Consider the following 27,765-nt stretch of genomic DNA (forward strand, 5'->3'; position numbering starts at 1 on the left):
TTTTCCACTGAATATCTATTGGGGATTGCAGGAGAAGTGAGTGAGTGGAAAGGAAGCAACTCTTATCATGTTGCAGAGATAATAAAGCAGATTTAAATTTTGAGCAGATGTAAATTTACCTCCCACTGGAGAAATGTTAAGACGTTTTGTCTATAAATAATTAAGTCAGACCTGCCCATTTTTGTTCTTCCATAGGTGGAGGGAAACGGCCAAATCCCTTTCCTATCTGAAGGATTGGATTGTGTCTGTATCTGTCCTTATCTTGACCCGCCCAAACCTTACATGGAGAGAATCTTTCCTTTGCCTCACTTCTAATAATGCAAGTTGTACCTTCTGTGTCTTTGGGAGGTCATGCACCATTATTGTCTTTATGATCAATGATATAATTGGAACATATTGAGTGATTTGGCACTCAGTCTGTTAACATTTCTGGGAGTTAAATGCCCATGTCCCTTTATCCAGGTAGTCTAACATTAAAATGTGGCAGAGGAAGTGGATTGTAATCCACAAAAGCTCACGCTGAAATAAATCTTTTCATGCTGGCACAACTTTTTTTATTTGTTATGAAACAGATTAATGTGGGTGCCTCTTTCAAAGTATCTAAAATTGAGACTGTGCATCTAATCACTAAAATATAGAAGCAGCACCCAGTAATAGAACATCCTAGGAAGGAAGGTCATAGCTGTATGTCTCTGACTGGAGCTCCAAGTAATGAGTTTAAGCTAACATCTGTAATTGCTTCTCACAGTAAGAAAGCTCTAAAGGACACTAATACAAAGCACTTGGTGTAGCAGGAGGGATTTGGAAGGAGGTCAAGACTTCTCAGTTGAAATCTTGCATGTGCCTGAGAACAGAGAGGGTTTGCATGAATGTTAAAGCATAAAATGCTGGCTAAGGAAATGAAGTGACTAAATTGTGTCAGAGCATAATGGGAAAGGACTGTTACTATTATGCTTTGAAATGGGTGATGAAACATTATGTTAACTAAACATGTATGGTCAGAATTAAATGAATATTTGGTATGCAGTTTGCAAACAGGTTTTGTTATCTTATCATGCAAGAGAGTTTTCAGACACCTATATTAATTTTTAGCAAAGCATAATGTACATAGCATTTTCCCATTTTATAAGAGTGCAGCTACATGATCAAATACCTTAGGATTTCCTCCACTTATAAAATTGGTGAATTCAAAGTATTTTTACCTGATTTTTTGCCTGCAAAGGCTGATTCAAATTGGCCTGGCCCTTTTTGCCCTCAAAGCGGTTCCCCCCCCCCGGTCTGCCGCTGGGGAGGGCTTCTACTTTTTCAAGCTGGAATGGTTGGAATGGGCTTTTCCCCATGCAGTCACTTGTACAGACAGGGAGAGTGTTTGTAGGTGGTATTTTGGTGATGTAGGCAGTTGGGGTATGATTTTCAATTGTTGGAAGGGCAGGGACATACAGAAGCAAAGGACCATGATTTTAGTGTAAGGGACTGAATGCAAACCCTGAATCCTGTCAGATTTTGTGGGAAGGCCTTTTTCTTGTGAAAAGCTCAGTGCAATTAAATACTTAATTGACAGTTCTGAATGTGTCATTAAAAGCACTTCCCCTTTCCATCCATTACTCTTTTCCCTTACTTTCAAGTAACACATGCAGGAGTTATCTGATCTCTTGTCACATATTGTTTTAAACTATTGCCATGATAAACTGTGACCAGAGATCAACTCATTCCTGCATGTGTTACTTGAAAGTAAGGAAAAAAGAGTAATGTACAGGAAAGAGAAGGTGGTGATTCATGTCATGGAATCATTCTTATACATGAATTGTGTATTCTGCAAAATTACTGCTCAAACTTTTGGTGTTCTTATACTTCTAGACTGTGAAGTACTTTTCCATGTTATTTTTCTATTGAAAAGGTTTTGAGAAATGTAGTAGTAGGCCACTTTAAATGAGAAAGTGGCTTTGCTATGAACCATAAAAGGATCAGCAGAGGCAAGAAGAGAGGAAAGAAGGGAGGGCTGTGAGCTGGAATGCAACTTACATTGCATCCAGTATGAATGTTGAACTCCCAAATCAATCTCCAGCCCATGTGTGACAACTGATTGTGATTTCAAAAATAATAAATGTTGTAGATTAAATCACAGCAAAGCCTATTCAGTCCGATACAGCTTTCCAGTGTAGCCGCACCTTAAGATCTATAACCAGTAAAGAGCATTCAAGTAGAACATAATTGTTCACACCATTATTAGCAAAGTTTAGTAGTGCTAAAGTTTTGTTGATCTCTTCTCATTACATTATCCCTATTAACTACAAACATATTCTTACCAACAGAAAATTGATCTCATGTACCAATTAAGTTTACCATACAATGGCTAGAATCTCTTTCCTTTGAGTAGTAAGTCACATCTAGAGTAGGATCATTGGATCAGTGGAAGTTACAGAGAGGTTTACTCACCAGGTCCCCACTGATTTAGTGAGCTTGGTCTAGTTGCAACATATTATGCAAAGCTATAGGAATTCAGCCATTCTGCTTGCTTTGCAGAAATCTTGTTCTAACTCATTAGTAGAATAAAGATTGTAAGCTTTTTGCAATTTAGAGTGCATTTTTTCCAGTAATCTAACAGGAAAGCAGTCAGGTCTCTAATGTCAGAAATTAATAATACTTTCCTAGGTAAGGTAAAGGTTCCCCTTGACATTTAGTTCAGTCATGTCCGACTCTAGGGTGCGGTGCTCATCCCCATTTTCAAGCCATAGAGCCAGCGTTTGTCCAAAGACAGTTTCCGTGGTCAATTGTCCAGCACAGCTAGACATTGAACACTGTTACCTTCCCACCTTGGTGGTACCTATTTATCTACAGTGGTGCCCCGCATAGCGAGGTTAATCCGTTCCGGATTAACCTTCGCTATGGGGAAGCATCGCTATATGGATCAAAAAAACCCATTCCAAATGGGCCCCAAACTCACCTTTCTGCAATGTTTCCCCATGTTCCGGCAGCCATTTTGGGTGTTCCGGCGGCCATTTTGGGTGTTCTGGTGGCCATTTTGGGTGGTTCCAGTGGCCATTTTGGGTGGTTCCAGCGGCCATTTTGGGTGTTCCGGCCACCGCCGAACAGCTGTTCCCCCCTTGCAATGCAAAGAAACATCGTTATGCAATAGCATTAGCGATCGCAAAATCCGCACTGGTATGCGGATTCATCGTTAAACGGTGCGCTCGTTATGCGAGGCACCACTGTACTTTCATTTTTATATGCTTTCGAACTGCTAGGTTGGCAGGAGCTGGGACAAGCGATGGGAGCTCACTCCGTCGCGTGGATTCGATCTTATGACTGCTGGTCTTCTGACCTTGCAGCACAGAGGCTTCTGCGGTTTAACCCGCAGTGCCACCATGTCCCTTCCTAGGAGATCTTAATTGGATATCACCAGATTTTTGGTGTACCATTACAATTACTCACTTTAGTGCATAACATTTGCTGGCTTGTCTTATTGCAATGGAAGAAGTAGTTATAAATAATGTAACATGCATTTACAACAAAGCAAGGTTGCTTATGATTTAACAGCTGTGGCAGATGGTTGGAATAGGGGAAAGATGTTTGGTTGAAAGGGGATAGAAGATGTTAGTCCCAAATTCTGGAGAGGAATTAGCAGTGTAAGAATCAGAGCGAATATTTGTTTGACCTGCATTGTATTTGCAGATAACGTTGGGAAGCCTGCAGGCAGGAGAAAAAAAGCTATAACCTTTCCACTATTGTTCCTCTTAGGGATAGCAGATGAAACAGAGGACAGGGTTCCTGTAATTTTACTACTTGTGTGGAGAATGACATTTCAGATGTAGCTTGTGTTAAAATTTGTATCGTCTGAAATTTCCCCCTCTAAGCATCTGTTAAAGTTGGAGGAACCCTGTCCTCTTCCTTTTTTTCACCATTGTTCTTCTGCAACTTATATTCAGAGACACAGTACCTTTAATACTGATGGTAATACATGGTAACCACTACTAGTCCCATCTCCCATGAACTTGTCTACAGTGGTGCCCTGCTAGACGGTTACCCCGCTTGACAATGAATCCGCTGTATGATGAGTTTTTGCGATCGCTATAGCGATTGCAGAACGATGATTCAAAGGGTTTTTTTCCCTTTACAACAATCGGTTCCCTGCTTCAGGAACTGATTTTTGACTTAATGACGATTCAAAACAGCTGATCGGCGGGTTGCAAAATGGCTCCCCACTGTGTTCAGGATGGATTCTTTGCAAGACGGGGACCGCAAAATGGCCACCGCATGGAGGATTTTCGCTGCACGAGCAGGTATTTCCCCCATTGGAACGCATTGACCAGTTTTCAATGCATTTCAATTGGGTTTTTTTTCCCGCTTGACAACGATTTTGCTCTACAGCGATTTTGCTGGAACGGATTATCATTGTCAAGCAGGGCACCACTATAGTTCCCTTTCAAAGACATTGGATACAGTGGCAATCATTGCAGTCCATGAAAACAAATTACCCAGTAACACTATGTGTTGCATGATGCAGTACATCCTTCTATCTGTCCTGGTTGGTAAGGACAGACTGACTTAGGAGAAACTGAGCAGTCTCTCGGTAAATGCAGGTTATTACTTGCCATTTGGAGTAGTAATTTGAATTCTCTCTTGGTTGCATTCATTTGAACTTTAGTTGCACTTTGCAAAAAAAAATTACATAGGAGAACTGAAAGCAGAGTTCAGTCTAATCAATGGAACGAAACAATTGATGTGCCCTTATTTATGAGCTCCAGCCGGCTGGCCTTTCCCCTTGCCCTTGTCATGACTGCTGAATAACTGCTTTTTTTAAAGAGTTATGTCCTGCTGGCTGATGCAAGTATCAAGGAGTGAGCATGAAAGAAACCCTGTTTACTGCCACTAAATTATCAAAGTCAATGTGAAGAATCTTATGGTACCTTTAAGACCAGCAAGTTTTGTTTGCCACAAGCTTTTTTGGATACAGCCAAGATCTTCAGATGCAGAGTGAATGATTAGTACCCAGTGATAATGTCATCTACAACAAATTTGTCTAAATCATGAACCAGAAGTGTGAATTCTGTTCTGCATGCTTCTGAAGAAGGGGGCTGTGGTCCATGAAAGGTGATGCCAGATAAACCTTCATATCATTTCCAAGTGCCATGAGCCTTTTTATTGTTTCTGCTGCAGTAGACTGTTACAGCTCTCTCCTTGCAAAGTATGTGTAATTGTATGTACTACAGAAATTATGTTGCATTGTAACAAACAACAAAACCTGTAAAACAACAGAAAATCCTGGCAAAATGAGTCTTCCAGTTCACATGTTTAATAATGTATTTTAGAGGAGCAATAGCATATGGGCATGGGTAATACATTAAGGGCTGTAGCTATTTTGCATTTATTAATTGACACATTCCTGACCACATTTGGGGAAAAGATATGGCATACACGTTCTACTACAGTATTATTTTTCTGGAGCAAGAATAATCAAAAGGGCATATCTGGAAAATACTCCATTTTTTGAATGGTATAGCATGAGAAACAATGAGATCAAACTTTGTTAAAGACTCACCGCTTCTTATATTTTAAAATTTCTTTGTCGATATTAGTGCTGACATCTTCATTTTATTTAAAGAAGAAGCAAAAACAGCATGTAGTTCTGTTAAGGCAGAAGATGGAAAGGATAACCTGAAAGCATTATAGATCAGGTAAAGTATGAGGGGGTGCTGATAAGTATTGAGCCTTTCCCAGAAAAAATTGAGCTAGGGAGCTATAAATTGCAGGGTGTATTGGCCAATTTGTCTGTATTCAATGGTGCAAAAATCAACTACATTTCATGGTCAGGTCCAAAGTGAACATGGTAGCACCTCCAGAAAAGTTCATTGTGGAACAGCATAGGACCATAATCAAGTTCCTGTTTCTCCAAGGGAAAGGTGCAAAGCAGATCCATGATGAAATGTCACAAGCTATGGATGATGGTGGCCTTTCATATGCAACAGTTAAATGCTGGGTTGTCAATTTTAAAACTGGCCATTTCGGTGTTGGAAGTGAGAAACCCAGTGGAAGGCTTGTTTCTGTCTCTGTGCTTGCAAATGTGAAAGCCGTCCACGACATGATCATGGAGGACTGCTGAATATCAGCCAAAAGAATTCCTATATATTTGAGAATATCACGTGAGAGAGTTGGTGCCATTATCTACAGCGACTTGGAAATGAGAAAGCTGGCAGCAAAGCAGATCCCTAAACTTTTGACAACTGAACAAAAGAGGAAATGTGTGGAGTCACTGGCGGCTGTTTTGGAACATTTTGCAAAAAATGAGTCAGATTTCCTGGGCAAACTGGTGAAACAATGGCAAAACTGACCTCCTTAGGCTTTCAAGGGATGCCCCATCCACCCTATTCTCCCAACCTGGCTCCTTCTGACTATTATCTGTTCCCCAAACTCAAAAAACACCTACAGGGACAACGATTTGGGAGTATTCTGGGGGCAACTAATGCTGCAAATTAGTGGTTACACCAGCAGTTGGAAGAATTTTATTTGCAGGGATTTTAGGAAGCTGCAGGACAGATGTCACAAGTGCATTGACTTCCTCGGGGAATATGTAGAATAGTGTGGCAGTTACAGCTTCCTAGCTCAATTTTTTCTCGGTAAGGCTCAATAATCAGCACCCCCTCGTAAAGGAGAATAGCCCTCATCAGTGAGTATTACTAGACAGTGCATCTCTGTTTTCAAAGGCATAATACCACAGAATACTAGTTTCTAAGGAGCAACAAGGAGGAATTAATGTCCTGCTTTTGGCAAGCAGCTAGCTAGGGTTCAAGGAACTGGAATCAAGGGAGCTTGGGTTTGATCCAACAAGATTGTTCTTTCGTTGTTACAGAAACCGTGGGCAAGGTAGAAAGAACTACTCAAAGACTTCTGCACATCCAACAAGACTTTTCTGTTCCTCATATCTCAGTGAAAAGCCACTTATGAAGGTCAGGGAATCACCAGAGCAGAGATGTGCAATTCCTTAGAGCAGAGAGCCACTTTGTCCTGTTGGCTGGTATCAACCTTCATTTAAAGTTAATATTTTGCTTGTTTAAAATGCATTGTAGCAGTTTTCCATATTGTAGCAACAATTTGTTTGTAAGTCTTATTGAGCTTCAAAGGAATTGCATGCCTGGAGAGGACACGTTGTGACAGCAAGAAACACTAATTCCTCTTAACATATGATTTCACACTGAGCAAGTGAGCAAACAATCAGAGGAATGACAGGAAGGATCAGTAACTTCCGCATGTACTTTCCAAGTCCTCTAGGAGATGCTGTAGTTGTGGTCTCAGAGGAATAAGCAAACAAGGTCTGTAATGGACTTGTAGCAAAGTGATGACAGCATTCACACAAGGGAGAAAGGGGGCTAACTTATATGATGGCGCCTCCCAGAAATACTGAGAAGCTGTGCCAGTCCCAACACTAATTGATGTGATCATGTGACCTGTTCCATCTGGAAAGATTCATTTCAAAAGAAAATACAGTGGGTGTGCAGAGATCACTATAGCTCAGGTTCAAACATTGTGAGGGATATATTTTTTCTGTTTTCTTGTCATAAATTTTGGTGGAAAAAATTTCTGTTAGCAAAATACAGATCTATAGCCCTGTAGGAACTGAAATTCTAGGATGGAGCTTCAGTGATAATCCCTTCAATGATAATAGTTTTTGCTGCTTGTCTCTCTGATTCGCTATGAGGCTGGCACAAGTGCTCATTGACCATGGAAAATACAGTTATGTAGGATATTGGGGGAAAGCCTATTCTTGATCTTTCCTCCACCGTCAGTTAACAGTGAACATGCTGCATCCTAATACCTTTCAAGAAAAAGAACATACAGTGGACCCTTGACTTACAGACGGCTTGACTTACAGACTTTTTGAGTTACAGACTTCTCTGGCCACAAAATTTAGGTTTGACTTGCAGACTGAGAATTGACTTACAGACCAGAAAAAAACCAAAATGGAACAAAAACGGCCTGTTACGGGATTAATCGGTTTTCAATGCACTGTAGGTCAATGGAGACTTGACCTACAGACTTTTTGACTTGAGAACCGCCTTCCAATACGGATTAAGTTCTCAAGTCAAGACCCCACTGTATTACATCACATGATGTGATTGTTTTATCGGCAAGGATAGTCTTTCTTGTATTTAGTATGATTTTAGAGTTACATGGATACCAGACACTAAAAAAGGGAAAAAAATCTCATCCCATGAAGAACATCAGAACGTTAAAAGCAGCTGTGTGCAGCTGTGCACAGATGACCATATAACATTATCCACCCTGGTTATAGGTGCAGCACAAAGGTTGATAATGGCTGTTCTAGTTCATCAACATAATATTCCATTCTCTTACTCACCCCATTTGCTGATCTCCCTACCAGTCAATTGGCATTCTGTGGCTATTGAGCATGGTCAGTCTTCATTGGGGAATTTTAGGGACCCACTTTGTGTCTGCTAGGAAAAGAGCCAGCCTGTGTAGCCTTGGTCAAGTGCACAATCCAATCCCCAAGCACTCCAGAAGATGGGAGTAGTAAACCATTGTATACTGTACAGTGGTACCCCGCTTAACGATTATCCCACTTGACCACAAATCCGCTTCACAATGATGTTTTTGCGGACGCAATTGTGATCGCAAAATGATGTTGCAATGGGCTTTTTTTTGCTTCCCGATGATTGGTTTCCTGCTTCGGGAACCGATTCTTCACATTATGACAATCAAAACAGCTGATTGTCGGGTTTTCAAAATGGCCACCGGCTGCTCAAAATGCCTCCCTGCTGTTTTTAGGAGGCATTTTTCGCTGCACAGGCACCCGAAAATGGCCGCCCTATGGAGGATCTTTGCTGGACGGGCAGGTATTTCGCCCATTGGAACGCATTGAACAGTTTTCAGTGCATTTCAACAGGCTTTTTTATTTCACTTGACGAGGATTTCGCTCTACAGCGATTTCTCTGGAACGGATTATGCTCGTCAAGCGAAGCACGACTGTATTTTCAAGAAAATCCTGGAAAGGGTGATTGTGAATCATAATCATCTTGATGGCACATTATTACTATTACTCTGTAGAATCATAAAGTCGTAGAATCAGAAGGGATCCTAAGGGTTATTGAATCTAACATAACACACTGACCAAACACAAAATCAACAGCTGAAACATCCCTGACAGATGACTATCTTAAGTCTGTTTAAAAACTCCAGTGCAGGAGAATGTCTTTTAAGGTAGCTCATTCTGTTGTTGAACAGTTCTAGCTGTCAGTAAATTCCTCTTCATGTTTAGTCAAAATTTCCTTTCTTATAATTTGAATCTATTGCTTTGGATCTATATTCTGGAGCTATAGAAAACAAGTTGGCTTCATGACAGCCCTACAAATATTTAAATTGGCTCTCACATCACTTCTCCACCTTTATTTTCCATGTGAACCTACAAAATTCTTTCATACATTCTTCAAAGGATTTGGTTTTTAAACCTTTTTACTGTCTGGGTCAGATTTCTCTGGGTATACTGTAGCTTGTCTATATTCTCAATAAACTGTGGTGCCCCCAGAAATGGGCACTATTTCTGGTTAGCTCTGATCAAACAGAATAGAGTGCTGCTTTTTTTAAATTCCTTTGATCTGGGTGTGATATTTCATTTGAGGCAGACTAGTATTACATTTAAAGGGATGTGGTGGTGCTGCGGGTTAAACCGCAGAAGCCTCTGTGCTGTAAGGTCTGTAGATCTTCAGCTGTAAAATCGAATCCACGTGATGGAGTGAGCTCCTGTCGCTTGTCCCAGCTCCCACCAACCTAGCTATTCGAAAATATGCAAATGCAAGTAGATAAATAGGGACCACCTTGGTGGGAAGGTAACAGTGCACTGGCCATGTGACCATGGAAGATTGTCTTCGGACAAATGCTGGCTCTGTGGCTTGGAAATGGGGATGAGCACCGCCCCCTAGAGTCGAACATGACTGGACAAAAATTGGCTAGTATTACATTTGCTTTGTCTGCTGCCACATTGCATGGTTGACTCATTTTTGGCACAACTATATTTACAAAGGTTTTGTAAATATCCATCAGGGTGGCCTATCATTTAGCCTCTCGATTTTCTGCACATGGTAATGAGGTTGTAGCCTGGCCTGAAACTTGCTCAGTTTCTAGGCACTGGGGGGGAAAATACATCTTTGCCTGCCCACCTTTAATTGATCCTTAACCAGCTGTTTATGTCAAATGATTTTGAATATTTAAGGTAGATCCCAGAACATTTTCTTTACAATATTGTTCCTTTATCATTTCCCTGTTTTGTGAATTTTAGAAATGGCAGTGTGTGGAAGATGCCACTGGGAAGCTCAAGTTGCACAAATGCAAAGGGATGGCTAGTCTTACAGCTCCTGGTGGTAACAAAGGGATTTCTAACCTCCTGCCCAAGTACTACAGCAGAAACAGTGAGGATTGCAACTGTGAGGAGAACGAATACAAGTTGAGCTCCGTTGGACGTCGGAAGAAGCTCTTCAAGAAGAGTAAGTGAACTCCTGTTTGTTCATAGTGGAAGAGAGGCATCTGTTTTATTTTGTTAGCATGGGTTTTCTTGAAAAATGCTCAAGTTAGTAAACAGAATATAGCAGGTATAAAAGGACCCCAAAGAAACTGTACTCTTAAAGGTTCAGCAAAAATTACAACGACAACAACAGAACAATACCTTTTCATCCAAGAGTACTGAAGGAACTGGCTGGAGGACTCTCAGAACCGCTATCCATTATTTTCTTGAAATCATGGGAAACAGGTGAGGTGCCAGAGGATTGGAAGAGGGCTAACATTGTCCTTATGTTCAAAAAGGGCAAAAGAGAGGAACCTGGGAACTACAGGCCAGTCAGTCTGACATCAATCCCAGGCAAAATACTGGAACAGATCATAAAGCAGTCATTGTACAAGCACCTAGAAAACAATGCAGTAATAACCAGAAGCCACTCCCTGATAGACAGAAGGAATGCTGCGGACATAGTATATCTTGACTTCAGCAAAGCTTTTGACAAAGTGCCCCATGATAACCTGATTAGCAAGCTAAATAGGTGTGGGCTGGATAGATTAAGTGTCAGGTGGATACACAATTGGCTACAGAATCATATTCAGAGGGTGATGATTAATGGGTCCTTCTCTAACTGAGAGGAGGTAACTAGTGGGGTTCCCCAAGGCTCAGTCCTGGGCCCGGTGCTTTTCAATATTTGTCTTAATTACTTGGATGAGAGTGCAGGGAAAGCTTGTCAAATTTGCAGATGATACAAAATTGGGCAGAATAGCTAATACCCTAGAAGACAGAAACAAAATTCAAAATGACCTTGATAGGATGGAGCACTAGGTCAAAAGCAACAGAATGAAATTCAACTGGGATAAGTGCAAAGTACTGAACCTCAGAAAAAGAAACCAACTGCACAGTTACAAGATGGGGCATATGTGGCTCAGCAAAACTATGAGTGAGAAGGATCTTGGAATTGTAGTAGATCACAAGCTAAGTACGAGCCAAAAGTGTGATGTAGCTACAAAAAAGGCAAAGGCTATTTTAGGCTGCATTAATAGAAGTATAGTTTCCAAATCCCACAAGGTGCTAGCCCCTCTCTGTTCAGCACTGGTTAGGCCTCACCTTGAGTATTGTGTCCAGTTCTGGACACCACACTTCAAGAAGGATGCTAACAAATTGGAACAAGTTCAGAGGAGAGTGACAAGGATGATCGGGGGCTGGAAACCAAGCCTTATGAGGAAATGCTGAAAGAACTGGGCATGTTTAGCTCTGAGAAAAGAAAACTGAGGGGTGATATGATAGCACGTTTCAAATATTTGAAAGGCTGTCATACAGAGGAGGGGCAAGATCTCTCCTCAGTCATCCCAGAGTGCAGGACAGGCAACAATGGGCTCAAGTTAAAGGAAGCCAGATTTCGATTGAATATCAGGAAAAACTTCTTAACTGTTAGGGGAGTACAACGGTGGTACCAGTTACCTTGGGAGTTGGTGAGTGCTCCAACACTGGAGGAATTGAAGAAAAACTTAGATAATCACCTGGCAGATATACTTTGATTGTATTCCTGTTTTGAGCAGGAGGCTGGACGTGATGGCCTTGTAGGCCCCTTCCAACTTCACTTTTCTAGGATTCTATAACCCAACATAGTAAGGTCTTTGCAAGATGGAACAATAGAAAGAAATCCCCTTACTTTGCAAATTAACAGTGAACTTTGTGACACTTTAATGACCAGTAATTTTTTACCTGGCATTCATTTTTGTGGACTGCAGCTTACTCCTTGAAATCCATAGAACGAAGCCTCAGCAGGTAGATACATATAACCAAGTGGGGGTGAGGGTGGGGTATGAAATGCAGTAAAAATGAAAAAGGTGCCAGCATGATGATAAATATAGTTTTAGTCCTTCAGGGGCATTCATGTCATTGCTAGATGATAACAACATCTATGCATTAATAAGCAGATGAATACATTTTTGCTCAAGCAAACTAAAATGAGTCCAGCCTCTTGATTAACGCTAGTTAATACAGTGTAGAATTGAAACCAGAAGGTCTGGAAGGAATAGGAATACAAAAATTAGAAAGGGAAAGTGTCAGTGAAACAGATAAATGTTTCTGTTGTTGCTACCGATTTCATTGTAAATTATTTTTATTTATTTATATAATTTTTACCCCACCTTTCTTTCCTCATGAGAACCCAAGGTGATATACAAAAATGCCCAAAAACCACACGTAATTAAAAAGTGTACTAATTAAATTAAAAACTATAATATACTAATATTTTAAAATATTATTTTAAAAACTATAAACATATTTTCAAAAACCACACCATTTCACTTGCCTGCTGACTCCTCAGATGCCTGTCCAAAGATACAGATTTTCAGCTGGTGGCAGAAGGGGAGAAGAAAAGGGACCAGTAGCATCCCTTGAGGCAGGGAGTTCCATAATCTGGGAGCAGCAACATAAAAAGCCCTCTCTCCAGTCCTCACCAGAGATGCTTGTGAAAGTGATGAGACCATGTGAACACGCTCCCCTTCTCTTCATTTCTGTGCTACCTTCCTTCTGCTGCTCAAAAATGATTAAACATGGGTACAACTAAACACACAATTTAAAATAGTACATTGTAACACTAAAAACTATTAAATATGTAACAATAAATAAATATTAAGTTAGTTACATGCCATCAAGTCAGAAGCAACTACTAGTGACCCTAATAGAGTTTTCAAAGTGAGATATTTGAGAAGTGGATTCAACAATTCCACTTCCCTAGTGTGTTTTCATGGCCAAATGGGGATTCAGAAAAGAGCTTCCAGAGTCTGTCATTCTATCCAATATACCACATTGAGTCTTAACAACGTTAGAAGGCTGCTAATTTAAAAAGAGTTTTTTAAAAGTGTGTATACAGATGAAAAGCAGTACAGGTGTGCAGCCTCCCACAACTAAACTCAATTATCCGATTCAGTTGTTTAAAATATTCCAGAAAAGAAAGATCTTTGCTTGCTGCCTTGAAGGACAGCATGGATGGGGTCAGTCTGGCATCCTCAGATAGGCCACTCCACAACCTAGGACCAAAAAATGAAGAAAAACTACATCGCTAGTCCTTTCCAGACATTCCTGTCAAGAAAGGCTCCTTTCCAAAGGTCTTTAAGGCCTTGAATCTCAAAGATTAAGTGGTAATACAGGAAATATGAGGTAACAGATTCAATGATGGGTTGATTAACATATGAAGTGAGAGAGAAAAAACTTCTGACTCTGTTCATGCCGCAAGAGAGAGATATCAACCTATTAATGTACTTGCTATTCCCTTTTCGAATCTGTTTTCAAAACCCTTTTCTTCAGGCATGACTACCTTGAAGTCAGAGACAGAGCATCATGGGAGTTAGAAGTGTTCTCCAACTGGTTTCTTAGTATTACTGTTTCTAATGTCAGATTTGTGTTTGTGTCTTCTTTTGTACATAGACTGACTCATTTGTCTTCAGTAAAATATTGTGGGGCATTGCTTGGGGAAGAAAAGAAGAAGCCTATATCCCATGGGAGGATAAGTGGCTGTACAATGATCAGATAGGCGGGGTATAAATAAATAAATAAATAAATAAATAAATAAATAAATAAATAAATAAATAAATAAATAAATAAATAAATAAATAAATAAATAAATAAATAAATAAATAAATAAATAAATAATACAGTCCCCTGATGCTGTGGACTGCATTATTATTTACAGAGTTATTTTCACTCCTGTGGGTGGGAATTGCAAGCTGAGAAGTGCCTTATTTAAAACACTGCTAGGGAGGAAATTCTGATGCTGAAACACAACTATTTAGGAAGCTTCCTCCATCATTCTCACTGTCTGCACATTAGTTAGCAGTGAAATACAAAGAAGAGTCTCTGGACAAACTCATTTCCCTCTGTATTTGTGAAGGCTTTCACGGCTGGGATCTAATGGTTGTTGTTGGTTTTTCATGGCTTTTTGGCCATGTTCTGAAGGTTGTTCTTCCTAACGTTTCGCCAGTCTCTGTGGCCGGCATCTTCAGAGGACAGGAGTAGCACTCTGTGCTGTGGTGCAGTTTGTTTGGGAGTTGAGTATTTATAACTGTGGGATCAGCTTTTGTCCTTTTCAGGAGATGGGTGATTATGGTGATCAGTGTGTTTTTTCTGTGTGGATGTATTGTTGTGATAAGGAGGAGAGATTATCTGTCACTGTGATTGATGGGTGTCATTAGCTGGTCTTTTGTGTGTAATGATCACTGGTCCTTGTGGCTGGGTAGAGTTTGTTGACCTTTTGCATGCAGTATTTTTCAGTGCTAGGAGCCAAGCTTTGTTGAGTTTTAAACTTTCTTCTTTTTTGCTGAAGTTCTGCTGGTGTTTCTGGATTTCAATGGCTTCCTTGTGCAGTCTAACGTAATGATTGCTGGTGTTGTCCATTATTTCAGTATTTTGAAATAGAATTTCATGTCCAGCTTGTTTTAGGGCATGTTCAGCTACTGCCGATTTTTCCGGTTGTTTTAGTCTGTAGTGTCTCTCATGTTCTTTGAATCTGGTGTGGATGCTTCCCCATACATCAAATGGGATACGGACCACATGCAGAAACTTTTGAAAAAACACAATCTACAAACAGTAGTCAAGCCCACCACAAAAATACAACAAATGTTACAGTCAGCGAAGGACAGAAGGGACCCCCTCACCACCACAGGAGGATACCAGATACCTTGCAGGTGTGGCCAGGTATATATTTGGACAGACATCTGAAGAGTCAGCTGGACATGAAATTCTATTTCAAAATACTGAAATACTGGACAACACCAGCAATCATTACGTTAGCAAAAGAGAAGAGAAATAGTGGCTTAGCTACTCAGTGGGAATGGGAAAATAATAACAGACAACAAAAAGGCAGAAATGCTCAATTCCAACTTTGGCTCAGTCTTTTCCCAAAAGACAGCCTATGACCCTCCAGGCAAATGTGAAGTACGAGTGGAGGGAACAGGATTGCAGCTTGAGAATGATGTTGATATAACTTAACTTAAGATCAGCAAAGCCTTTGACAAAGTGTCCCATGATATTCTGGTCATGAAGCTAACCAAGTGTGGGCTGGGTAGAACAACTGTCAAGTGGCTACCCAGTTGGTTAGAGTACTTAGCAATGGTTCTGTCTCAAACTGAGAAGCAGCAGCAAGTGGGGTACCACAAGGCTCAACCCTGGGCCTTGTTCTCTTCAACTTGTTTTTATTAAAACAAACAAATTAATGCTTTAGATGAGGGGGTGCAGGGAATGTTCATGAAATTTGTGGATTACACAAAATTGGGTGGAATAGCTAATAACCCTGGAAGACAGATATATAACATTCAAAAAGATCTTAATAGGCTCAAGCACTGGGCTGAAATCAACAGAATGAAATTTAACAGGGACAAGTGCAAATCATATGTCAGTTATATAGTACATTGATTTAGATTCCTGCGTTGAACAAAGCGTTGGACTCAATGGCCTCATAGACCCCTTCCATTTCTTCTATGATTCTATAAGCAGTGATCTGCTGGATCCAGGGCTTGTAATAAACCCTTCTTAAGCACTGGGATCCTTTTGATTATCATAGTTGAAGACATCATCTGCAAGTGTGGGCAAAGTGCAGCCTATGGGCTTCATGTAGTCTCCCAGAGTTCCTCAAAACAGTCCTCACTCAGTGTTTTACACCTGCTGTTCAGTGCTTAAGCACCTGCTGTCAGGAGAAAGTTTGGTTATTTGAGACAACTTTTATCACACAGTTATAGGCACCCCCAATCCCCAATATTTTACTTAGGCCTGAGGGTAGACCTCTGATATCTTGAGGGCTTTATGTTTAGTTGTAGGTGAAAATATGTCAGGGCATGGAAATATATACCTATGGATGAAGGCAACTGCTTGCATTTTTGCACTCGCCTTGGTGGCCAAGTCTTCAGGGAGAGCCATCATGAGTTCCTGAACATCAGCATTTATGACTACGCCACCAGTAATAATGGTCCTGATGCAAATGTGCATCAAAGAAGTAATAACAACATTCTTGCTCTTGTGTTTCTGAGACCTTGGATGTCCTGGGTTTAGCACTTGAGCAGCTCTCAGGGAATATTGCAGCATCATTTATTGTTAATAAGACCATGAGTACTTGCTGTTCCCAAAGCTGCAATGTGTAACATTTTCAGCTTGTGTTGAAGTAGAATCGCCTCCAAAGCAAGCTGACTTTCCTTGGCAAAAGCCTCATGTTTTTTGACACAGCCTTTCTACGGGCTCTTCTTTTAAACTTGAGTCAGGTTAATATCTATATTTGAAGTGCATAGCCTAATTATAGATTAAAAGAGCCAAACAGCAGCTCAGAATTATTATTCATCTGTAAAGTTTCTTTCGTCTTGCTCCACAAATGCAGAGCCTTAATTATTTAGCAGATTAGGCTTCCTCGGTAATGACCTGGCACCAGCTTCAAACAGGGAGTTTAAATTGATTTTTCTTCTTTTATATTTGCCTTGCAAGCTGATTAGTAACTACTAAGCTAATTTTTGGGTGAATCAAATTATTGGTTCTCAGGTGGAATTGCCTGCTATTTCTGCTGCTTGGAGTATGTGGCACAACAGATAATGTTTAAATAATGCTTGAGTTTGCAATTGGATTGAGTTGAATTGAAGGAAGACACCCTGGGAAGCATGGTCAGTTGCGTGAATGTTAGCAACATCTGTAAAATGAGATATTTACTAGATGGTGTTTAAGAAGGGACAGTGTTCACAACTGTAAAGAAATATAAAAATAAATAAAAATATCAAGTCCTCAATTTTTTTAAAAAAATCTTACCAGCATCTTTCTAAATCCCCTTATAATATCCCAATTACTAGACAGTATAATTTTTCTCTTTATAGTTGTCAGGAACCTGAGGGACTTTCCAGAGAATCTTTTATTCATGCTGTAAATGCACGGTAGTTAACTCATTTGTTGTACAGAATCCAGATGTTTTTCCTCAAGGTAGTTGGGTGTTTCTGCTTGTTGAGAAGAGAGGAATTTCGTTGTCTGTTATTTTCTGGCTATCCGTTTTGAGGGAGAGCAGGTGAATACATTTTTGTTCTTTTCAGCGAAATGAAGTTGAGATTTGCATCACAGTGTCATTGCGTTCATTTCGCTAGCAGACATGCATTCATAGAGTTAACACAAAGGCAGAATCCAGCTGTTTTTTGTTGCACAGATCCTTGTGCAAAAGATAGTGACTTAAATCCTGTTGTGTAAGTTCTGTCTGCATTTTTGGAATAACATAATCCTCAGATTGGTTCCTTAGCCATTTATATTGGAAATAGACCATATATAGGGAGGCGCTAGAAACAGTAAGCTGTTGGATGCATGCCAATGGTTTGCAGAAAGGTTTTTGGTTACCGTTACTGGCCAGATGCATTGCAGAGTTCTCAGTCTGTAGTTGAGAGGAGGAGAATTGCAGCATATTTTATGTCATTTTTTTTTCAGTCTATGTTTGAGTTTATTTATTGGGTTTGAACATGTTTATAACTTATTTGGTGAGGAAGGCCCGATTACTCCTAAACATGTTTGAGCTTGCTTGTATGTTCAAATGTAGATTACAGAGAAAATATGAAATGTCATAAAAATCCTCCCCCTGATTATGACATAGTGCAAAGGATGGCTGTCCTATAGAGTATGGTAGAAAAGACGCTGATGTGAATGTGGACTAGTTACTATGAGAATAATTAAACTGTGCAGCAAGAAAATAGGAAAGTAGTCACATAAACTATGGATGGAAAATTATGCCAGGGGAGGGGAGATTTACCCAAACTAATCTGCTCAGAGGTCACAACAGGTGTAAAAGCAAAATACAACTAAGCTTGTTTTCCATATAGCAGATCCTTTCAAATGAGTGCTGCCTAATAACATGGTTGAGAAAGCAAACACCTCAGCATGTATAAAAATAAATGGGAATGACGGAGGGAAGGGGATTTGAATGCGTGGAGGAGGAGGAGGTCTTTCAGGTTTTGGACCAAAGCCATTTAAGGATTTGTACTAAAAAAGGCCAATTATGTTGATGGAAGAGCATAGGCCAACCACAGCTTCCTCAGTAGGATCATTGGATGGACATAGCTTAAAGCAATTTGACAATCTCACTGTTAGTGGGAGTTAGTAATCATTGTATGTCGTCAGGTCAATTCTGACTTATGGTGATCCTTCCCAGGTTTTTCTAGGTATAAAATTCTCAGAAATGGTTTACTATTCCCTCCTTCTTGGGGGCATCCTGGGACTTGCCCAAGGCTTACAATGGCTGGATCTTCTCTTCAGAGGCACAATGGGGAATTGAACCCTCAGCCTCTAGCTCCACAGCCAGATACCTGACTGAACAAACTATCCAGCCAGCTAGGAGTTAGAATCCTCAAATCTCCACAAACTTTATGGGCTGCTGGGGGAAAGTATATATAAAATTGGGAATATTAGTTTTATAGTCACAATTATCTGGCTTACCTGCTGTCCAATATTTTCTTACTGGGGTTTCCTGTCTGCATTTCCATTCCAGATGTTGTTTTCCCTAAGAAAATTTATTCTGTATCTATGATATTAGGAATAACTAGTGACTGTGAAGAGGCGGAGCCTGGAGGAGAGAAGTTCAGTCAGAGAGAGAGCTAGAGAGAGAAGGGTAGTTTGGGGTTTGAAGGCAGAGAGTGTTTAAGGAATGATTAGGCAGTGATTAGTCAGAGTCTGACTAGTGTTAATTAATATTGAAGAGATTAAAGTAAAATGTTGAAGCTTTGTGGAACTTTAAAAATGTGCTTAAGAATTATACCTAAAACCATGTGTAATCAATAAACCTGTTTCTGTTTAAAAAAAAAAGTTTTTTAAAAAAGGAATAACTAGTGACTGGATGTTATTGATAAGCTTCAAGAACAGAAGCAATCTGAATGCTGAGCACATGTGTGCCAGATGCAAAGTTCATGGTTATTCTTGGACAATGTGATCACATTTTTCACGGCAATTATTTTCATTGTCCATGTGTTGCACTGCAATCCAATTGCATGGCAATGAAACAGCAGATTTTTTTGTGCTGTGGTTACAAAAAAAAACCTCTACCTTGTGACAAAGTCAATATCTTGTTGGTCTATATAGTATGTGTTTGTGCTGCATTTCTGATATTAAATGCCTGCATTTAATACCTTGTCCCCAGGTATTAAATGTAAGAGGTAACTAATTAATTATTTAACAAATATATATTAACATATATGCAATATACAATAAATTTATAAACATATTGGCCACAAGAATTAGGAAGAAGATTCCTGCTGAGAAAGTCTCTGTTTCTTCTAATGCTTTGGGTGTGACTCCTTGGAATTTCCTCTTAGTATTGAACAGGAAGGGAGTTCACTCCTTTTAGGCAACAGTTCCGTAAGTGAGAATTTACTCCCCCTCCTTGTTGGTTATGATTCACCTAGCTAAGCCTCAGGTGGAAAGTTTTAACCCCAGGCGGGTGAAAGTCTCAGTAGACTCATCCATTCAGTGTTCTGGAATCAATACAAAGTGATGATTCACTGTAGACAGAAATAATTATGAAAAATACTAAAAATGTAGATATAAGTGATCCATATAAACCTAAGTCCTTAAAGCATTTATCGTATGTTATCTTAATGAGCTTTGTACTGCTCCTTTTAGATCGTTCAATATTGTTGCCTAGCATTGCTGAAGCTGTTTATTTATTTATTTAAAATATTTTTACCCCACCTTTCTCCTTAAAAGGACCGAAGGTGGCTTACATCATTAAAAGCTAAAATATTTCAAAGCTAAAAACAGTAAGTATACAGATATTAAAAAGAATTAAAGAAGTATCCTGTTAAAAATGGTAAATAAAATCAATACAAATAACTCATTTAAAAGCATCAGAGCACAAGCATCCAATCTAAGTTGCTTGTTTCTGGCGAGGTAACAATGAATTGCATGCCGTCAGGCTGGTTCCAACTTATGAAGACCCTTTTGAGGGTTTTCTAGGTAGAGAGTACTTGGAAGTGGTTTGCCACTGCCTTTTCTGAAGGCATCCTGGGATTGTGCAGCTGTCCCAAGGCTACAGAAGCTGGCTTTTCTCCAGGGAGGCAAAATGGGGGATTGAACTCCAGACCTCTGGCCCTGTAACCAGGCTCCTAAATCACTGAGCTACTCAGCTAACCAGGTTAAAATTAGGTGCTACTAAAGGGGCCACTGCTGAAAGCATGTTTCAAGCTTTCTCCGTTCCTGGAGGACACCAGTTTGGGAGAGGCTGATTTAATGTTGTTTTACCATCCTCCCATATGAGGTAATATGCTGTGTGCTCCCATAACAGAGCCAGCAGCAGCCAGTGATGGGATTGCGAGATTGGGTGGGGAGGGCAAAGGGAAAGCAAATGGCTGATGTGGGTCTTCTATCCAAGCACAAGGATGCTTATAGCTCAGACTGTGCATCCCAACAAACTAAAGGCCAGTCCATGCTTTGAAAGTTGGTGTGATCATGTCTGTGCTTAAAAGTTCCTTATCCTCAGTGCAATCTGCATTAAGCTCCCTTTTAGCAATCTTTCCACCCACATCGGAGTTTCAAGGCTCATGGGAAGCTGGGCCACAGTGTTGAAGAGGGCTGACTGCCTCCCTGCTCTTCCTCTTCGCTTCCTAGCTGATCTCGCGGCTGCTCTCAGCTTGCAAGTGGATCGACGAGGGCAGAAAGCTGGCCACGGTGCCAGGGAGACTCAGAGAAGCTCGCAACCTTGGCTTACCACCTGTCATCTCTTCTTGTTCTTCCCCACCTGTCCCTTTCCCTGTCCTGATCCTGCGTTGAAAGTGATCTTTACTTGCATCACCCCCTCCTTCCTTCTAACGTTGCTGTTTAAGTGTTGCTGCTGATTCCTGTATCATACGTGTATTTAAACATTGTGCACTTAAGAGGATATGTGCTTCCTGAGCCTGCTGGACTCTGAAAGGTGCTAAAAAGAATGCATGCTCAAGCCCTGTGTGAAAGATGGGGACCAGCTCTTAAAGGGGAAGGATTGATTGTTCTAAATAGAAAAACTAGCAGATGAAGTCTTTTTTTCCATGCCAAACAATGCATCAGCGATCCATATACCATAAACTATATGCCAGTGTGGGCAGAGTCTATAATTTTCCTGAGCTTTGCTACTGGCCCTGAAATAGGGATTGAATAGCAAGAAATGAAGAATAATTTGACTAGTAGGTGGGAGCTGATAGCAAGAGGAGATGTACCTTAAAGTGAATCTTTCAAGAAATTTAAAGCAAAGACCACCATTAACCTCAGTAAAGATTCTTCCTCTCAGGTTTGGAACTCTTGGAAAAGCAATGGCCATTATTTTTAGATGCTTCCTTTCAGTATATTGAGCTTCTGTTGCCATCTAGTGGTTACTAAGTAAATAAAGGGAACAAGATAAAACCTCACTGAACACAAATGTCTCCATGCACAATCTAACATTATTATTTCTTCACATAAAATTTTATTTTGGCCGACTTAAGACAGTAAGATTCTCCCTTGGCCACTTACATACAGTTGTTGAAAACTGCAAGCAATGGACAGTTCTGGTTATTTCTGTTATACATTTACAAAGTTCTTCACCACCAATATTCTCACCTGAACCAATTAATGTTTATTATTTCATGTTACTACTAATGAGACATGGGGGAGGGGGGGCTGAGAGTCAGAGATTTGCTGACGAGCACAAAAAGATTCCACAGCAAAAGCAGAGCTTACACATGTTATGATCTTCTTGATTGCACCATGCTGGGCATGAAAATGTACAGCCCTATACTAATTGAAGGTAATAGAAATCGAATGTACAGTCCATGGGGCTACTTTTCCCTCTTTTCCCCAAAGGTAATTTCTGGCAAGTGCAATTAAGTATGCACATTAAAACAAAACTCGACAAACAGTTTTAGGTGTAATGAAAATTGAGTTATTTTTAAATGTTTGGGAAGGCGTACATGTGGTTGCAAGATGCATTTTCTCACAGTTCCATTTCATTTGGCTTTCATATGCTGAGGCCCTTGGTATGCTCTAAGAAACACGTCCAGTAGCTTTCTAGCTATTCAGAGTGATGCTGACTTTCTAGTAATGTCAGACCATACATGCCAAGCTTAGCTTCTTGTCTCTGGAACAAGACTGTTTTCAGAAGAGCAGAATAGTTGCTTGGAATAAAGAATGTTAGTGTCTCACTTGACCCTCAGCTACTTCTCATGCAAGACAGTACACTAAGAGTTTTCTGCATGCCAGTCCCATGTTTGACCTGTTAAATATAGACAAACCGGTTTTCTCCCACCCTTGCTCTTCACCCAGAATATAAGGCAAGTTATATTAGGAGTCGTTCGATTCGTTCAGTGTCTGTGGAGCTTGATGGAGAGTTGTATAATTTGGATTTGGAAGATGGGTACCAGCCTGTTTTGCCAAGGAATATCACATATAAACGTAAGAATGATAAAGCAGCTGAAGGAGAAGAGGAGGATGACGACGATGACGATGATAAGGATGTAGGTGAATACAGTGGTACTGGCAGCATTCCTGAGAAGGCAGCCCCTAATTTAATAAAGGTGACACACAGGTATGTTTTAATAAGAGTTTTTTATTAAGGTGATTTTATCTTCTTCTATTAATAATATGATTCGTAGCAATAGTAATAGTGTTAATTTACACTGAACAGAATGCATAGCACAGCACTTAACATTAATTATCCATTCTTGAACCAGCCAATTTAACCTCTAGTTGTTCATAGAACAAAATCTCCACTGAGCTTGGACATACACAGTTTTCCGGTTGAGTGTACACTAGTATGGCCACCATGGCTGTTTTCAAAGAAGATAGATTAATACAGTGCCATAAACAAAGATATTTTCAGATTTTTGGCATATTCAGCGCCATATTCTGTCTTTCTAGAATGAACCCTTGTTTGTCTGCCTACCTCATGTATCTTCAAGGAGAAAACATGATCCTTCATAAGTCTCTTAACAGCAGCCAATATATTAATGGTCCATTGTGCCATATAGTATATCAGTAGAGCAGGTGCTCATTTTTGCCCTCCCTGCTGTTTACTCTGTTGCTGGATCAATCCTTATTAGCATAATGTCTTTTTTTAGACTACTAGAAATGTACTGTGAGAAGCAGTCATTTGTACTGCTCGTTCTGCTGGCCAAATCTAGTAACCACTTTCTTTTTCTGCACAGATGCTACATCTTAGAGAATGACACTGTTCAATGCGACACAGACTTATATAAGTCACTGCAAGCTTGGAAGGACCATAAGCTTCATATAGACCATGAGGTGAGGGAGCCTCAGAGGTACACACACTCAAAATTCATGAGAAACATCCTTTGAATTTCATTACAAAATGCCAGAATATCTTCAGTGGGATCATCGTCTTACCATGGAGGCTATCGCTTCCAAACCAAGTTGTGCTCTTATTCTTCCCAACAAATGGCTAGAGCATAATTAAGGGGAGCAAGATGAAATGATAAACAGGCAGCTGTCACCTTTGGAGTGCATCCTAGTCAGTTGCAGAATGAGTACTAGCAATGTTGGCTGCAGGTGTTTTGAGACACTTGGCAGATCAAGACCTAGTCATAATAGCTTCTCAATGACATTCTGTGGCTTTTTAAAAAAAGAAAACAGAATTAATATTGGCTGTTTTTCCTACCTTCTGCTCACTGGCTTGTATTGAAATAGCATCAGGTTTATGCCATCCAAAGGCATAATCTAAAGCAACACTAGTGATAAAGTTAAGAATTCAAGACTGTTCTGTCAGGAAGATGTTTTCTCTTGCACTTTTATGTGCAGTGACTCAAGTCTTGGATGGGACTGTTTGCATTGATACTGAAAATGAGTTACACCCAGTGACACAATTCACTTTGAGGCACCTGATTTTGAGCCTGGAGATTTTGCTAAAGGTGGAGAGTGTGGAAGATTTTCACTATTTTTCTTCTACAAGTGCTACAATCCTATTGTTTTCCAGAGTAACCCATCCCTTCTGCAACAGTTTTTCACTGGATGCAGGCAACTACAGGGAAAAGGAGGAATAAGTGAAAATCCTTTCTAATTTTTGTTAGCAAAAGGTCTTCTGGTCAAGTGGAAGCCTCAGCTAACAGAAGGGCACCATTCAAATCAAGCCAATGTGCCTAGCTGGAAAAAAAAGTTATTTATTTATTTAATATATTTTTACCCCCACCTTTCTCCTTAAAATGATGCAAGAACTGAAGGGTAACAAAGAGAGCACACAAGTCCACAAACAAAATATAAGTCTAGTGCATTTGCAACACTTTTTTTCATGTGCCATCAAAGTATTTCCGACTTCTGGTGGTCTTAAGTTTTCAAGGTATGTGAAATGTTTAAGGAGTAGTTTATTACTGCTTCCCCCACTGGGTTTTCGTGGTTGAGCAGGGCTTTTACTCCAGGTCTCCTGAATCCTAGTCCAACACTATATCCATTGCACTATGTTGGTTATCATTTACAAATACAGACGTATGCAGTCTTAAGAACATGTTCACTGCTCTTTCAGAGGGTCAGCACTGCCCTATATTTTCCCTTCTGCAGAGTGCGTACATGAACATTTGTACAAGCAGTAGTCCAAGGCAATTCACAAAAGGGGACAGTCATGCACATACTCTGTTATCAACTATATAGTTATCTGTGTTTCCACACTGTTCATCACTGAAGGTGTATGTACACTTATTCATTATGATTTCCAAGGAACCCTGGTTTACTGAGGTACTTAGAATGCTTGGGTACAAAGCCCTGAGCTACAGTTCCCACGGTAGATCTAATATTCAGACTTCTTTGCAGGTGGCTTGGGAGATATAGTTAGGAGTAGGGAACAAATGAAAGTTCAAAGCATGAATAATTAGTCTTCGGAGAAATGAAAAAAGGGAAGAAATACTACCCAGCATTGGTAATAGTAAGGTTCCTTATGCAATGCAGTGTAATTTAATTAGAAATCTCATGTTTAAAACTGACTTTACAGCCTAGTATGCACTCTATCATAGATGGCCCCACCTTTCTCTCATCACACAGGAATATTTTTCTTTAAAAAGAAAAATATTTAAAATAAATTACAAATAAATAAAAAGAAAAGAATGTGACAGTAGCCACCCCGAGTAGACATGGTCTAGAGGGGCGGGGTATAAATTTAATAAATAAATAAATAAAATAAATAAGACAGTAAGTTCTGGGTCTATAAAGAGAATCTTCCTTATTCACAGTTACTCAAAAAGTTGTTCAAAAGAACTAGTGCAAGTTTCTGGTATTGCCATATCTTAACTCCTTTATGGAAAGATGGAAAGGTTTAAGAAGTCATCCTGGATTGTATCGACATCTTATCTAATATTCTGATGCCGATACCTGTGGGAAGCACACCAGCAGAAGCTGACTGTGCCTTCTGCCTCTGTTTCTCCAACAACTGATACTGTATATGGAAGCATATCACTTCTGATAATGTTTTTTTGAGAAATAGTGGAAATATAGTTCTATCTGATATAGAAGTCAGAAATCAGGTTGCACTTCTAGGCAGATGTTGCTCTTGTTTCTTCCCCATTTTGAGATTTTCATCCCTGTACAGAGACTGGAGTGCTGTCATCAAGCTTGCCTTCTTGCTTGAGGGCAAATCTGGTGCAACATCTTGCTTCTCCTGCTCTTCACAAAGGCAGGGGATCAAAGTGCACAAAGAGACTTACCTAGTTGGGTGGAAATCACACAGAAGTTGAAAGGGATATTTAATGGATATCAGCTGGGCAAATGGGATGGTAGAAACCAATTCATCTTGGAACTCCCCCCCCTCCCGGTTTTGTTTTTGTTGTTTGTTAGATTGAAACACTACAAAATAAAATTAAAAACCTGAGGGAGGTGAGAGGTCATCTAAAGAAGAAGCGACCAGAGGAATGTGATTGTAACAAGATAAGGTACTCCCCCACCCGCCCCTGACGGATATTGGAGAGTGTGGTTTGTTAAGGGTTTGGGTGGAAGGACTGTGAAGATGAAGAAAATGCTGAAGAACGCAGAGCTTATTCTTAGCTTGTTCTTTTGCCCTCGCTATGACCTTCAAGGCACTCACAACAAGAATGTACTAAAAAAAATGAAATTACTTCCATCTTGAGCAGTGGGCTTGATAAGTGAGGTGTAACAGATCTCCAAGTGACTATCATTCATACTTTACCAAAAGGATGAAATTCCTGTCTGAAAAATAATTTACAAAATCCCCATTATTGTTTTTTTTTAAATAGCAAAACTCATACAGTAGAGCTTCTCTTTTATTGATTTCACAAGCAAGACTCACAAACGGATGTTTCAGTTTCCTCAGAGCTCAGGGATATAGGGAAAAGTTTGGGGATACAATGCAGGCCAAGAAAAAAAAAACCTGGAGAAAAATTCTGGCACGCATTGCTTCTCTTCAGTTCAAAGAATGGGGCTAGAAAGTGATAGACCTCAGGAAGTTGACTGTATATTTAATATGTCTACTTCCTTGATACTTGGAAAGAATGGTATGCAAGACTGCCAGACACCTCATGTTTATTATCAAGGCAAATTTAGTTGAGAGTAACCAGCTATCTATGTAGCAAATTTTGTCTTTGTGCTAAACTGAATTACAGTATTACATTTAAAATGGTATTAGTTTTACAGTGAAAAAGTGAAAAAGCAGAATATGCATGATCACCTGCTTCAGTTTGAGGGTTTAGAGCTCTCGGCCAAGCTGGGGTGTCAGCATCTGATCACATAATTGCCCACTGTTAGAATTGTGGCTAGGGAGAGTCCAGCCCCTCTGCTTGAGCTGAAAAAGCTTTGCTGCTTCTGTTGATGAATCGCCACCCCTTCTGTTGGGGGATGTGCAACCCAGAAGTCGCGTTCAAAAAGAGAGCATAAAATGTTGCCTTGGATTTGACGAGCTCAGTGACTTTGCTAGTCACAAAACAGGAGGCTGCTCTGTAGGCCCTTGCAATGATCTGAACTTACCTTCTGGTTGCCAGGGGAAGGGCATCTCCTTACCGAAGAGGAAGCAGGCACCAGTGTGTCACACACACTCTTAGACCTAGGCCAATGCTGCTTTGCTGTTGAAGTCATCCAGGGCCAAAGCACACTGCTCACATGAGCAGAGAAGCCCTACTCTCTTTTAAAACCACAGGCCTAGAAAATGATAAATGCAACTTTTAAAGGAATGGTATGATTTCAGACTGTAGATAGGCTCATGTGACTGAATGTGTGTCCTCTGTAACAAACAGAATACAAGTTTCTATGTGGAAAACAACTAGCATGCTTTTCCTGCCCAGCATGTTAGCTGATAGTGA

General features: G+C 40.1%; 1 protein-coding gene across 9 annotated transcripts in view; it reads left to right on the forward strand.

Moving 5' to 3' along the window:
• SULF2 (sulfatase 2) overlaps positions 1-27,765 on the forward strand; it is a 336,643-nt gene that overhangs the window by 297,428 nt on the left and 11,450 nt on the right. For all 9 annotated transcript variants that reach the window (XM_078392669.1, XM_020779453.3, XM_078392670.1 and 6 more), the window contains 4 exons: positions 10,289-10,493; positions 22,781-23,042; positions 23,662-23,758; positions 26,291-26,385. In XM_078392669.1, the coding sequence (XP_078248795.1) occupies positions 10,289-10,493; positions 22,781-23,042; positions 23,662-23,758; positions 26,291-26,385 (659 nt within the window). The remainder of the gene's footprint in view (positions 1-10,288; positions 10,494-22,780; positions 23,043-23,661; positions 23,759-26,290; positions 26,386-27,765) is intronic.

The sequence above is a fragment of the Pogona vitticeps genome, chromosome 4 (genome assembly GCF_051106095.1).
Source record: "Pogona vitticeps strain Pit_001003342236 chromosome 4, PviZW2.1, whole genome shotgun sequence".
NCBI classification, from domain to species: Eukaryota; Metazoa; Chordata; class Lepidosauria; order Squamata; family Agamidae; genus Pogona; species Pogona vitticeps.